General features: G+C 44.9%; 1 protein-coding gene across 2 annotated transcripts in view; it reads right to left on the bottom strand.

The window, feature by feature from the left end:
• Positions 1 to 2,962: 2,962 nt before the first annotated feature.
• The window catches only part of TMEM107 (transmembrane protein 107), a 111,996-nt gene continuing 99,385 nt past the window's right edge, over positions 2,963 to 15,573 (bottom strand). For both annotated transcript variants that reach the window (XM_078671301.1, XM_078671302.1), the window contains exon 6: positions 2,963 to 3,491. In XM_078671301.1, the coding sequence (XP_078527427.1) occupies positions 3,422 to 3,491 (70 nt within the window). In that variant the 3' untranslated portion in view covers positions 2,963 to 3,421. The remainder of the gene's footprint in view (positions 3,492 to 15,573) is intronic.

The following is a 15,573-nucleotide window of genomic DNA, read 5'->3' as shown; positions in this document are numbered from 1 at the left end:
GTACTTTGACACTGTGCAATTACCGGTGCAACAAACCTTAAGCTTTTGCCTAAATGACCTTTGTTCCCTGTTTTGTCCTTTATTGTATGGTGCTCGGGTGTTAAGTAGGGCACAGGCTTGTGCCCCACCTTGTGCATTGCTGTGTAATACCTTTTTCTCTATTGTTTACAAGTAAATATCAGACCTCTGTCCGGCTGGATATGTTAAACCAATATAATAACGACTGAGTCTATATTCATTGTTTCTATTTCTCTCCCCTATAAGGGACCACTGTTGTCTAAAAGAACCTGTAACAAAAGCGGCACAGGAGTGGTGCTTCCCACTCGCACCCCCTGGCCCCTTGGGGGGGGCGGTCGAGCTGATTGCCTGGGCTGGTTTCAGTTCCCAGTCCGGCCGTGTTAGAGATCCAAGCGAATAAAGTCCTGGCTGGAAAAAAAGAAGAAAATATTAAGTGGGACTAAAATACAGGCAGGCGGGGCTATTATCATGATGACAAAAATATCACTGGAGCTTTTCCTACGAACTTAGCTTCAGTGGGATCCATTCACAGTGGCTAAACAGGAAGTGTTGATATATGAGCTGTAAGTGAATACACAAAATGAACCAGCTGTCTTGGATTGGGAAGCTTGGCAAGTATTGATGGAAAAGGCAATTTTTCTGCACTTTGCAGAAAGACTCTCTAAACCCTTCTCAACTCCCAAACACCACAAGAAGAGAGAAATGATCTCCCCCCCTTCGCCAGTCACCTCACGGTCCTTACAAAAAGACCAGAGCGTGACCTTGTCACTGGAAGAGGGTCAGACAGCCACCAACCCTTCCCCAGGAATAACAGCAGCAGACATCATGCACTGCGTAACACCGCACCTCGGGTAAGCGCAGCATGGTACTCACTGCCACCCATCACAAGGGTCATCTGACTTTTCCTGAAGACGCAGAAGCGATCATAGTTCCTTTCAAGAAGTAACTTTTGTGGCGCTTTTCGAAGTGGTGATGGTGATGAGACCTCTGATGTCATGAACAAAGGTTAGAGGAGAGCTGCTGATGGTGCTGGTGCAGAAGCTGCTGCAGAGTCAAGCTCTTAGATGGATTGGACATCACAGGTGGCCCCCTTAGGAAGTCAGGGCATCACTTGAGGGTTGAAAACTGTGCAGCCTAGCTCTCAGAGTACCGCTGGCTTCTAGAAAGACTTGCCCTGAAAAGTCTCCAATTATGATCTGACCCTCGAGTCTGTACCTCCACGCGATACGGAATTTATAGAACCGCACATCCTTCTAATCCCAATTATTGTGGCAGTAGGAGCATCAAATACACCCATACTCTGGTTTAGATTATTGTTGTAAATCATAAATTCTGCATATTACAAGATGCTTACTCATCTACCGATTACTCCTCATACTCTACCCGCCCCACTCCTGGCTTCACTAACTCGAAAATCATTTCTAGCTAAAACCCATACCAGCTATTCTTGGGTATATTAGGAGTAGATTTCATATTTACATCTGGGCTGCTCAGGTCCATTTCAAGAAGCCTCCTACTAGTATGAGCTACCAAAAAATAAAAATCATTCTAGACCCTTTCCTCTTCTGTCCCACCACTATTCCCTTTCAATCCAACTAACAGACTAACATGTCCACCCCTCACATTAATTTCATATTTCTATATACTAATTCTCCACCAATCTTGATTGTGTTCCAGAGTAGTGTGCTACCCACCGAGAAGCACTTCGACACCTCATCAGGGTTAGCAAGCGCTATATAAATGCACACCCTTCCCTCTTCTATCGCTCCACTATCCTTTTCAATCCAAATAACAGACTTACATGTCCACAGCTCACGTTAATTACATATCTCCCTATACTAATTCATCATTAATCCTCTTTGGGTTCCGGAGTAGCGTGCTACTTGCTGAAAAAGCGCTTCAATACCTCGTTAGGGGTAGTAAGCGCTATATAAATGTAATTTCAATATAGACTAATAATACACAAGAGTTCTCTATCAGCACATAACGCAATAGCAACAGAATTAATTTAAAGTAATGAGCCTAACAAACCTTTGTATGGGTTCAGGCCACTACCTTTCAATTTAAAGCCTGCACTTGCTTTATCTGGCCTGTTGAACTGTGGAGTCCGGCGTAAGCTTGATTGGGACAGATTTACAGTGCTAAGGAGATTAATGGTGTGCTGGTAGCAACTGTTCACTTCTGGGAAACACCTCGACACATCACCAACCAAACGACTGTCAAAACCTGCACGAGGAACACGTTCTTGAACAAGAAAAAAATAATATTTGGTGACACAGCTCTTTATAAATATATACATATATTTGATTAAAAAAAAATATATATTATAGAAACCGTAATTATGAAAAGCAGGTAGCTAAATTATAAGACTAGGAATCTTAAAAACAGGTATTATAAATCTCAACTGGCGCGTGGTTCGTAATGCTGCAGAGCAACCGATGTGGTGTCTAAATTGTCAAGTTCTTAGCAGAATGTCTTTTTGGTTTCTCGTTCTATTATGTCGTGCAGTGGCAAACGTCCTTCCAGTGTTTGCAAGGGTCTTCCTCTTGGATGAGCCAACCTTGTGCAGACTAAGCATGAGAGGAGACTGCTCCAGTGCTCCTCACTTTCACAGCACCTAAAACGCCCAATCCAGTTCGGGAAAGATTAAACTTTTTAAGGTTTACTGGTAATGTCAAATGTAGCTTCCAGCAGAACTGAAACTCACGTTTACACCTCTAGACTTCTTGCCTTTAATTCCACATATTCATAGTAAAGGATTGATTAAAAAAAAGATACAAGCAGAGCAGCGATGACACCCCCCCCTCACATTATCCTTAATGAGAAGAGGCATGGAGAAAGGGATGGACCCCCGTGGGCTTTTTATAGACTGGATCACAAAAGCATCACTAAAATAGTGATCCTCAGCATTTTGAGCTGTTTTAGAGAATATGCGAGACAGAGGTGTGCCGGAATAATGATTTTAAAAGACAAAATATAACTCAGTAATCACAGACCTTTGCCACTATTAGGCTGTTACCGCTGCCACTGCATCCAGATATTTAAGAAGCTATTTATATAGCATCTTTTGTTTCTTTCCTATATACTTGTAATTTTCCTGGTCACCTTTTGAGCTGCTTTCCTAGTGTGCAGCAAGTCCAACGCATCACCATCAGTTGTGTCCCTCAGTACTGCAAATTAGGTGAGTGAAAAGTCAAAGACACACAAATTCCTGTAATTAATAGAGACGCTGATTCCTCGACACAAGTCTTCCTGAGAGCAACACTTTGTGCACTACTCCCTCCAACAGTGTGAATTGAAGGGAGGTCAAATTGTGGGTTGAAAGGTATCTCTCAAACATGGAAGACCCCTCATTTTCAAGACGAGCTGCTTTTCCATCGCCATCACAAAGCGGGAGACAACTTCACAAGGGCTTCTTCTTCAGTCCAAACACCGCAATGAAGAGGATAATCTCGATAAAGGCAGGAAGGACACTGACAGAAGAGAACAGAATGCAACATTAGCCACATATAGAATCTTGCCTCTAGTCCATATAATTTCACATGAACATTCACACAGACCACTGGTAGACGAAGAGAGCCGGTAGTAGGCAAAGCTCCACATGTCCAACAAGTACATCTTATTTTCTAAATCAACATTTTAAATCACTCTTTACAAAACATTATCGCCCCCCCCCCCACCATTCCCCCCATACCCTGGCCCCAAACATGCATCGACCATTCAGCATCTATATTTTAAATCACCCTTCCGGGGTTCCAAAACAGAAATCCTACCTGCATGTCAGCACAGTCATTCAACACCAAACAAATCAACCTGTGAAATTAGCCTTCAGAATGTTGTAGTTAAACAACATTGCCCTAAAGAGATATCACATCCCTAGATGCGTAATACCTCCTGATTCTACTCACTCAAGAATAAACTAAAGCAATGAAAACGAGCATTACGATGATTACACTTGTGATATGATTACAAAGATTATTTACAAAACCAAATCAGGATTAGATACATTCGGTTGTTACACATTGATCTTACTATTATCAGCAATCGGCTATTTGGCACTGACTAAAATACTTGTACATATTGCTAAGCTTGGACCTTACACCCACTAGACCAAACACCGGAATATAAGCAGCTAATTGAGGCTTACAAAATAACTTTGTCATTAATACAGCACTCCTATATTTAAATCCAGAGTAAAACGTAGGCAATACATGGCTTCACAACTCTTCACCCTTGACAAGAAAACGAAGCCCTGAAGAAGTTAAGGTGAGATAATGCGTACCGAAACACTTTAGCTAAAGTTGGATAGAATAATGTGATTGAACAGTTTATACTCTAAGAATTAAATGAAGGGGATCACACTGGCAAATTGTTAAAATAATCAACTGTATTTTGATGTCCTTACAAGAACTTTCTCCTGTTATTTGGGATTTCTCCTGAGGTTAGAGTGAATTTCCATAGGTGCTCTTATCTTGTTTAAGCACCGTAAACGCATTTTTAGAAATACTGTTACAACCTTTTTTGGACAACTGACCTACCAACTATTTGCCATTGACTGAAGCCACCAATGAGCCCCTCCTAAGAAAGGAGCAGGAACGGTCTCCAATACACGTGGTCCCCAGGCCCACATAAAGCTGGACGTGACATCATACAAAGTGACTGAGGTGGATTTACCCACTTTTGGATGCCAAGGGTAGATATAAAATAAGATTTTTGAAAAAAGTCACTCAAAGCACCGGTTTAGCCACAAGAATTGGAATTTAACACAGCTATACAGAGGTACAGGTTCTAAGCCAAAAGGAACATCCCTCTGCGGTGAAAAGCATTGATAACTATTACTGCAGGCCAACACCCTCGGCTTCTCCCTAATGGAAAAGGACTCTGCAGCGGATTTATAATGATGTGAGGTACGTTGCTTCGGGATTTGCAGACTAAGGCTGCCAGAGGTGATCAAATAAGCCTTTATGATTCCTACCACCTCTCAGAGTGGGACAGTCTTTTAGAACTTGGATCTTGGAAATGTCTGACAACAGGGTTGCTCCAATGATGGCTTCAGTTAATCAGTGGTGCAAAGAATATCATCTGCTTACAGATGTGCCACTCTACACAAATAAAGGGGTCTCCTATTGGCCTCCTCCAGATCACAAATGTGGATACATTTGGCCATCCATCGAAAACAGAAAAACCATGTTGCTTTGAAACTCGTGTGGCTTTCTTTGAATCGTCAGCACTAACCTTCCATTGATAATGCATAGTATGGTGGCATTGTGTAACCTACTGTGGTACAGTACTTTCTAGCCCCCATCTTTAAAACTACATATTCAAAATGCATCTCACTATATCCAGGAGATCAAGTTGAAAGCAAGTAATTGAAAGTGGGTGCCTCACGGAATTGAAACTGGCACAGTTAAAGCACAACTTGCATACATTTTGAATTCATTATGAAGAGGGGTGAAATGGTGCACCTAGTGTGTAAGGATGTTTTTCTGGATTCTGTGAGCAGAGCTCAAAGAGTTGCATCTTCTAGCCCGGGGTTTCTCTTTTGTAATTTCACATCTTGAGATACGTCGCCTCATGAAAACGAATGTACCTTTCCATTCTGTAGCTTTGGAAATCAATGCACGCAATGATATACTCAAGCTGAAAACAGATTATTTTACCTATCCAGTCGTTCATACTCAACACATTAGCACGGTCTTGGTGCACATGAGCGAACAATCATGCTTTAATTGGCTGGCAGGCAATCATTTGACCGTGTCACTCACATGATTGCAATTTACACTATTTGCTTTAAAAAATACCAATGGAAATACAGAAAAGTCATCAAAAAGTTTCAGTCTATTGGTTGGTTTAGTTGCCTAACAATTGGATAAGAAACTTGTTTTCTGGGGTACAAAATACCACCATTTTTTTTGATTGGGATAGCTAGGTTTGCTGCAATTGTTTGGAAAGCGATCACGTGGCCGGTGTCATCAGCCTCAGATCAGTAAAACTGCATGCTCCCTAGGCATCCAATTAGAAGTATCAATTGAAGGGCGGGCGACTTTGGTTAGGTCCTGTTAGGCTCTATCACAGTTAGAACCTCCACCTGTCAAACCTTAAATAAGTTACCATCATGTGCCTTCGCCCATCTCTCATCCACACAACACAGTCCGTTTTAAATATGCATATCAAATATAACATCTCAGACATTCACAGCTGGCACTGCAACTCATTCTTATGAAGGGCACTCTTCAGTACATCAAGCCATAGACAAAACTGATGGGCTAACCTCCCCAGATCTCCACATCTCTTCTGCCAACAAGACCCTCTGAATGTTAGCGTCTTGGTTTTGAATAGTGAGAAATGACAATGCTCATTATGCATACAAATGCCTGGCATCTGCTTGAAGGAGGTACTTCAAACTATGAACGGTGTCTGATCCATAACCAAACACTGACAGTCCTAAACAGAAAATGGTCCCATACATGTTGGAAATTTGTGTTGAACAACGTAGAAAAAAGAAACTGAAGATTGTGGCCTAACCTGAAGGCAGTCAGAAAGGAATGTGTGATGTTATTTAGGGCAGAAGAAAGGTGTGTTCCTGGCAATGCAATTAGACTTTACAAGCACATTCTCTTAAGAAGCAGGTATAAAAATGTCCCTTTATAATGTGTGAATGAAAAATCTCTCGGAGACCGTATAAAACATGTTTATTATATCCAAATAAAGTGACATCACTTTCCAGTGAGACAGAGCTTTGCCTCACCAAGCAATTGAGCATTTAATGCTAGCTCCTCCCGAAGTTTCACCAGTATTGATACATTTTCTTCACAGAGGCAGTCCAAATGCACAGATCTCAAACCCTGAGCTAGCGGCAACTTCGCGGTTGTTAGTGCCAGGCATGAAAACGAAGCTGAGTACATCAGAGGAGAGAGAACTCAGGCACATTAGTACAACACAGACATACAAAATGGCTGCGAATTACTCAACATGGCAGGTTAGAAAATGCACGCTTAGAAAATCAGCAAAACAAGTTCATAAATGACGGTCTAGAAACTCTGTCATTAGATAACAGAAAATGAAAATACATGACTGCTCCAAGGACACATTGCACAGGTATCTTGCATGTGAGAGATCCAGGGGTTACTGCAGACACAAAGATATGGATCACTGACAAGAACCCACAACTCTGGAAGAGTCAGAGTGCAGCCTTGGCAGCAAGAGCAGGCTGCTGGCACGTGAAGCACATTGCCCCATTTGCAAACCTCTCTATCTCGGTTTTCTAGCACTAGCAATGCTCTCTGGCTCGGAGCTAGGAGAACTGTAGCACTGCCACACAGACAATGAGTGTGGTTATGGCAGTCGGGTGGATGGCTGTGAGTAGGTTAAGTGAAACCAGGCTCTAATTTGGACACTCTACCTTTCTGCACAATGAATTGCCACATTTTCAGGCTCCATCAGGTGACGTTCTGTCGCCTTCTCTAAACACGGATTTCATTCGCTCACAAGAGGTACCCCCCTGCTTTACCAGATGTGTCCCCCTAACTTGCAAGCCAATATCACCCAGTACTTGTGAAAGTGCTGTCTTTCCACTTGTGAGCAATCCTTGATGAGTAATGAGGCAAATGGCGGCTTGGATTCCATTACACCTCGTCCTCCCGAAGAGGATGTATAATTTTGCAAGAGCCATTCACATACAGAACGTTGCTCTGAGGCTGGGTTCCACCAAGAGCGCCCTGCTTTGGGGGGACAGAATGAGAGCAGGGTCTGTACCCAGTAAGATGCTGACAATGAGTCCAATAGTCGGTTAGCTGCTTCATGCAGAAGCGATCCCCACCAATTCCAAGAAGTGAATTAAGCAGCCACATATAACAAAACACTGCACTCACAGGTACATATTAGTGTTATACTACAAATATATGTTAGCATATGCCTGTAATTAAGGAAATCTCATCCTGTTTTTTTAACTCCCCATGCGGTCTTTCTGCTCAGTATTTGCCTGGAATTCGTGAAAAACAGCATGGGGAGTCTCTCACAAGAAGCACCATTTTCAGTATTTTTCTGCTTTTAAAAATAAATAGAAACAGGAAACACATTGTTTTCTGTTTGTATTCATCTGTAAAAATCAGTAAAAACTGATAACTGGGAGCCTCAGTCATGACTAATTTCTATTAATTTACAACAACTTTTGTGTATGTAGTCTCGTTCATTTCTTACCAACTAACTTATCTACCTAGAGGTAACAGCCAACCTATGCTCTCAGAACACAACTTCCCCTTCTAGTCACCCACCGTTTGACGGTATCCCTGCCTTTAAACGTCTACAGTGCTCCATAGCCTTTGGGCTAGGTTTATGCAATCAACTAAAGCCTGACTGAAAAACAATGGATGGATTGCGAAACAGCCATTTTGGCATCTAAACAGAGAGGAAATCCTGGTTATTTGTACTTGACTGGAAAAGCTTTAATTGGATCAGGACCGACCCATCTTGGTTGCAGCTCTGGAGAATGGAATGGGTTTGCCTCATGACCTACATTAGGCATTTCCACTTCAATCTAGTGAATATTTGATTAGCGTCCCTTAACTTTGATCAATTCTAATTTTAAATATTGATCCAGGAAGAACAAATGTCCAAATGTTTCCAGTTCAAAACATGTTGCTTTACTTCTGGTACAGGAATATTTAATTGAGAACACCATTTTATGTAGACCCGGCTGTTCGTAATAACATTTGTGAATTTGTTTTGATATCCATTGAAATCACTACTAGAGCCATACGATTAGTGCACATTTACATGCATTTTAAAAGCACTGCCATCTTGTTATTTTGTGTTGTATATTTCACATTTAGCAGGCTCTCCAAGTAAGCATAGCCTCGGTCTGAAGTTGGCACACCGAAGCGAGAAGGATAAGTTACTTACCTGTAATCCTAGTTCTCTTCCAGGGGTATCCTCATCAAAGTCATAAGCACTGAATATTCCCGCCCATGTGCGGGACCCCGGAAACAATATAAAAATATATATGTAAAAAACACATATATCTCGCTCCACATATATGTATGTACATATATTATTTTTCTCACACCAATGCAGCTCCATAACTGAGGCTAAAACAATGTAAACACATATACATGCACTGCAATTAGTAAGGAAGCAAAAGAAAAAAACACATTAGATCAAATAACCTTTGAACTTTGTGTTTTAATGAGTAGACCACTCATAAATCCTGAAAATTGTTTGCAAATAGACATTGTTAGCCCTCAGGCTGCATTGCAAAACAATAGCATAGAAAATGAAACCATTTTCAACAAAAACTGGCACCGTGCCTTTAAGGCAGCTATGACCCCAGGCTTCCCATCATGCCTCAGGGGTGACAGTTAGGTCAGTTGTTCTTTGCATAACCCTGAAGACAGGGCTCAACCACAAGATTGAAATAGTACAAAATCTCATTTACCTGGGGAGGCGGGTGGGTTGCTTATGACTTTGATGAGGATACCCCTGGAAGAGAACTAGGATTACAGGTAAGTAACTTATCCTTCTCTTCCAGGGGATCCTCATCAATAGTCATAAGCACTGAATAGAATAGCAAGCCCAACAACCACCTGCAGGTAAATGAGAAGTATATGACCCAACCAAGTCATAACAGCCAAATAATTCAGCTGTTAAACAGATTCCTCAGTGAGGCCTGGCCCACCTGGGTATCTGCTCTAGTGTCAGAATCAAGACAGTAATGTCTGGTAAATGTATGGACAGACCTCCAGGTCGCCGCTTTACAGATCTCAGACATGGGCACATCATGTAGGTAAGCCGTAGTGGCCGCTCTACCTCTAGTGGAATGCGCCTTAGGAGTAAACCCCAAAGGTTTTTGCGCCAATTGGTAAGCAAGTTTGATACACGAAACGATCCACCTGGAAATGGAACGTTTCGATGCTGCATGGCCAGTTCTGATTGATCCATAGTTAATAAACAATTGATCAGAATGTCGAATAGACTTGGACCTGTCTAGATAGAACTTTAAAACCCTCTTCAGATCCAAAGAGTGTAACGCCCTCTCAGCTGGAGTAGAGGGATTAGGAAAGAAAGTGGGTAAAGAGATAGACTGATTGACATGAAAATCTGACACCACTTTCGGCAGGAAAGAAGGGTGCGTTCTGAGCACCACTCTGTTCAAATGAAAAACTGTATACGGTTCTTTAGTACACAGGGCCTGAATCTCGCTCACCCTACGGGCTGACGTAATCGCTACCAAAAAAGCCGCTTTCCAGGAAATATGCTGTAAAGTAGCTTTATGAATGGCTCAAAAGGTGGGCCCATCAACTTTGATAGGACTAGGTTCAGCTCCCAGGGAGGAGAAGGAGGCCGTACAGGAGGGTATACCTTTTTCAGACCTTGCAGGAAATCTTTTACTGCTGGCAACTGAAAAAAAGAGGTTTGTGAAGGTGATCGCCTATAAGCAGTTATAGCGGCTAAATGCACCTTAATGGAGTTAAACTTCAAACCTGCTTTAGCAAGATACAATAAGTATGGAAGAACTGCCTCTTCCTGACTTCACCGGATTATGACAATTCTGCACGCACCACATATAGAACCTCTTCCACTTGCATGCGTAAGAATGTCTCGTGGAAGGACGTCGTGCTTCTCTCAGAATGGACATGCAGTCTTGTGGCAGTCCTAGATTGCCGTACTGAATGACCTCAGGAGCCATGCTGCCAAGTTCAGTGACGGAAGGTTGGGATGGTGAATCCTCCCGTTCATCTTCGATAACAGGTCCGGCCTGCATGGAAGCCTCTTGTGAGGAGACACTGACAGGTGAAGGAGGTCCGTGTACCACCATTGCCTCGGCCAGTCGGGGGCAATCAGGATCATTGTTGTGCACGAGTGATTCAGCTTGCTCACCACCTTCGGGATCAGAGGAAGGGGTGGAAAGGCGTACACAAATTCCCCTGACCAATCGATCAAAAGAGCATTTCCCCTCGTTCCTGGTCGATAGAACCTCGAGGCGAAGCTTGGGCATTTGCTGTTTACTTCGTCCGCGAAGAGATCTATGGAAGGACGACCCCAAGCCTGGAAAACGTCGTCTAGTACTTCGTCGTTGAGAACCCAGTCCTCTCTGTCCTCGAAGTGTCGACTTAGTGCGTCCGCCCTCACGTTTTGCTCTCCTGGGAGGTGGACTGCTTGAACAGACAACTTGCGAGCCAGAAGCCAATGCCAGATGCCCTGAGCCTCTAGTGACAGAGTCCTTGAGCGGGTTCCTCCCTGCTTGTTTAAATAGTACATAGTGGTGGTGTTGTCCGTTTGTACTAGCACCACCTCTGTCTGAATCGAGGGAAGGAAAGCTTTGAGAGCCAGGTGGACTGCTCTCAACTCCAGCAAGTTGATGTGGTAGGTGCTTTCTTTTGACGACCACATACCTTGCACCTGAAGAGGGCCCATGTGCGCCCCCCAGCCTTGCAATGATGCGTCTGTGATGATCGTTTGCGTAGGAGGAGATTGATGGAAGAGAACTCCCACTTGCATGTTTTCCTTCTTCGTCCACCACGGAATGGAAGCTCGTGCTACCTCCGACAAAGTGATCTGATCTTCCCATCGATCTGATTGCTGGTCCCATTTGTCCTCCAGATCCTGCTGAAGAGGACGCATCCGAAGTCTGGCGTTCGGTACCAAAAATATGCAGGAAGCCATCGACCCCAAGAGGGAGGCTATCTTTCGCACTTTCTGAGTCCTGTTGCGAAGAACTTGCTGGCACTTGAGCGCTATTGAAAACTGTCTCTCCTCCGAAGGAAACACTTTTCCTACCTCGGAGTCTAGCAGAGCTCCTAGGAGGTGAATCTTCTGAGTGGGATGGGAGACCGACTTCGTGAAGTTGACATGCAGGCCTAGACGTTGACAAAGTTCTATGCATGTCTGGAATTGATTCCGTACATTGTCTGGAGTTGGACCTTTCAACAGCCAATCGTCTAAGTATGGGTATACGAAGACTCCCCTGCGGCGCAGAGCTGCCGCCACCACTGCGACACACTTTGTGAACACTCTGGGGGCCGACTTCAACCCAAAAGGAAGGACTTTGAACTGGTAGCGAGAGGTCCCCACCCGGAACCGAAGGAATCTTCTGTGATCTGGTCGTATCGGGACATGAAAATATGCGTCTTGAAGGTCCACTGAACACATCCAATCCCCCTTCCTGAGATGTGGATATATTTGATGGAGCGCCAACATGTGGAATTTTTCTTTTCGTACATGTAGATTGAGTGTTCTCAAGTCCAGAATAGGTCTGTATTCTGCCTTCTGGCCCTTTTTTCTGACCAGAAAATACCTCGAGTATACTCCTTTCCCCCTTTGAGCCACCGGAACCCTCTCGATGGCTGATTTCTCGAGGAGTGTCGCTACTTCTTTCTTTAACATTTGTAGCTGGTGGCTTGACGTTGACATCGGAGGAACTGGCGGAGGTAGACAATGGAAACGAAGACAGTACCCATTCTGCAGCGTAGACAACACCCATTGATCTTTTGTAATGGCCTGCCACTCTGTTCTGTGATGTGCAATGCTTCCCCCCACTGGAGTGGGCAACGGCGCTGGGGGAAGTGAAGACTCATTGCTTCTGCTGAGACTTATTGAAGTTGTTGCCTTGGCGCTGATTCCCATTTCCTTTGGAATTGCGCTTGCCTTTGTATTGTGATTTCTGTTGGCCTTGTTAGTTCTGGCCCTTCTGCCATTGAGGGGTTTGAACCCTCTGCTTCGAAGTTCCCTTGTTGTCCGAACGGAACTTCTTCCCAAATTCCTTTTTCTTTTCGAGCCCCACGGCTTTGAGGGTGTCCAACTCAGTCTTCATACGCTGCATCTCCTCATCAGCACTCGCACCAAAGAGAGACTTGCCCGAAAAAGGAAGATTTAGAATCCTGGCTTGAGCCTCGGGTTTTAATGCCGTAAGGCGCAACCACGAGGATCTCCTCGCTGTGATTCCATGCGCATAACCATGCGCAGCCAGCGTTGCCCCATCTGCCGCCGCTCCTATAATCTGATTGGAGACTTGACTGCCCTCCATCAGAACCTCCTCAAAGTCCTTTCTATCCTCCTGAGGAAGTTTTTCAGAAAATCTCTGAAGTGAGTCCCACAGAGATCTATCATATCTGCCGAGCAGCGCTTCCGCATTGGAGACTTTGAGGAAAGAAGCTGAGGTGTTACAAACTCTTCTCCCCCAGGAATCTTGCACCTTGCTGTCCTTATCCGGAGGCATCGTGGATGAGGAAGCTACCGCATTGAATTTTCTAGCCGCCGCAATGATTACTGAATCAGGTGGGGGATCAGATTTGAGGAACAGAGGATCCTCATCAGGAGGACGATACTTCTTGAGAATCCTCGCTGGGACGGACTTCACCGTTGCCGGCGTCAGGAAGACTTCATTTACTGGGTCCATTATACCCGGGACCATCGGCAACAAAGGTTTGGGTGCCGTTCTGTGCTGTAGGATTTCAAATATGACTGTCGTCTTGATCTGTGGAGCAGTCATAGGCACTCCTAGCTTCAGGGCTCCCCTGCCCAAGATATCCTGGAATGAAAAAATATCCTCAGTTGGAGATATCCTTGAGCGTGGACTGTTTGTCAAGGTCGGAGAGTAATCCCTGTGAGAGCGGGTCCTCGAAGAACTTGAAGAACTACGAGTCCTCCTGGACCTAGATCTTCTACTTGAGCGCGTTCTAGAGTGCGATCGGTCTCTGCGACGAGTTCCTCTCTTACTTGAGTGCCTAGAACGTGACCGTTCCTTACGGCGATGAGCCTGGTCTCGATATGCTTTCAGCCGATCAGCTGTCTCCTTGTCCTTGGCCCAGTGGTGAAGAGGTCTATACCACCGTGGGGAAAGACGAACAGGAGGAGATTTGTGTGCGGAATCCTTCACTGGAGAACGTGATCGTGGAGGTTGATCCGCTTGGTCCTGTTGCGATCTTGCAGGGTACTTGGATCTCTCCCTATCTGAAACACTGTTTCGTCCATCCGAAGATCCGCCACTGCGAGATGCTGAGGAGGATGAGGATAGGTTCACTATAGATCTAGAGGAAGACCTGGAACGAGATCTCTCTTCTGTGACTCTCCTTCTCTTGGCAGGAGGCTCCTGTAGTGGAGATTGTCCCACCTCCGCAGCTGATGCAGATCCTGGAGAACCTAACTGAGACCTTAATACTTGAGACTGGTCCAATGGTTCACCCTCCTTTTCCTGTAGCACCTGCTGCAAAGGCGACCTCTCCTGTGATCTTGCAGGAGAGATGTTCAGGAGCTGCGAAATACTCCGTTCTCTGGATCTCCGCTGATCCATCGACGGTGGCTGTATCGACGCAGAGCGCCGAGCAGGTAGAAGCTCCCTCGACGTCGACCGTGGCTTCCTCGATGCCGACCTCGGGTGACGATGAGTGTCCTTCGGCATAGAGCCCCTCGCCGTCGAAGGTGGTCTACTCGATGCCGATCGCCGGTGCTCTGTCGGCGACGGGGTGTGCCTTGAGGCCGAATGCCGCTTACCCAAATGCGACGGAGGCTGCCTCGACGTCGAACGCCATTGATCGGGCGTCGACGTGGGCTGCTTCGACGTCGATCGACTATGTGTCGATAGAGGCTCCCTCGACGCCGAACGACCATGACTAGTCGTCGACGGAGGATGGCTCGACGCCGAACGCCGGTGGCCAGGCGTCGGAGAATGCCTCGACGTCATAGCATGACGATGCTGCTTCGACGTCAGGTGGCTCGCCGTCGAACTCTTTTGCTTCGACGGTGACCTATCCCTCGACGCTGTCTGTAGCGGAGGTACCTTCGATGTTGACGCTGAAGACATCTTCTTCGTCGCCGTCGACTGCTTCTCCAACGCCGAATGTGAACCAGTCGGGGCTTCTTTCGACGTCGACCGCATCTTCCGACTTTTCTGCTTCTTGGGAGATCTGCCTCTCTCAGAAAGCCCATAAACACGAATTCTCTCACGTTCTTTCAGAGTCCTGGATGATAAAACCTGGCAGTGTTCACAGGTTTCGATGAGTGAGATTCTGGTAGGCACAGGATACACACTGAATGAGTGTCAGTCTTGGCCATCTTCCTTCCACATGAAGGGCACTTGTCAAAGAGTGAAGGCATCTCTGACAGAAAAATTACCTTTTTTAAGCCAAAAAAAGGTAGAAGTAACACCTAAGTCAAAAAGACGTCGAGTGAAAGCAAAAAATTGTAGATAAGAATATTTTTTGACAAAAAGTCAAAAAGAAAGGGAGCTGTTTCACCAGGGTCCTGACTGAAGGAGCCGGAAAGAACAACTGACCTAACTGTCACCCCTGAGGCATGATGGGAAGCCTGGGGTCATGGCTGCCTTAAAGGCACGGTGCCAGTTTTTGTTGAAAATGGTTTCATTTTCTATGCTATTGTTTTGCAATGCAGCCTGAGGGCTAACAATGTCTATTTGCAAGCAATTTTCAGGATTTATGAGTGGTCTACTCATTAAAACACAAAGTTCAAAGGTTATTTGATCTAATGTGTTTTTTTCTTTTGCTTCCTTACTAATTGCAGTGCATGTATATGTGTTTACATTGTTTTAGCCTCAGTTATGGA

This window comes from Lissotriton helveticus, chromosome 12, assembly GCF_964261635.1.
Source record: "Lissotriton helveticus chromosome 12, aLisHel1.1, whole genome shotgun sequence".
Classification (NCBI taxonomy): Eukaryota; Metazoa; Chordata; class Amphibia; order Caudata; family Salamandridae; genus Lissotriton; species Lissotriton helveticus.
The sequence above is the reverse complement of the archived record's forward strand: the minus strand, read 5'-3'. Positions and strand labels throughout refer to the sequence as shown.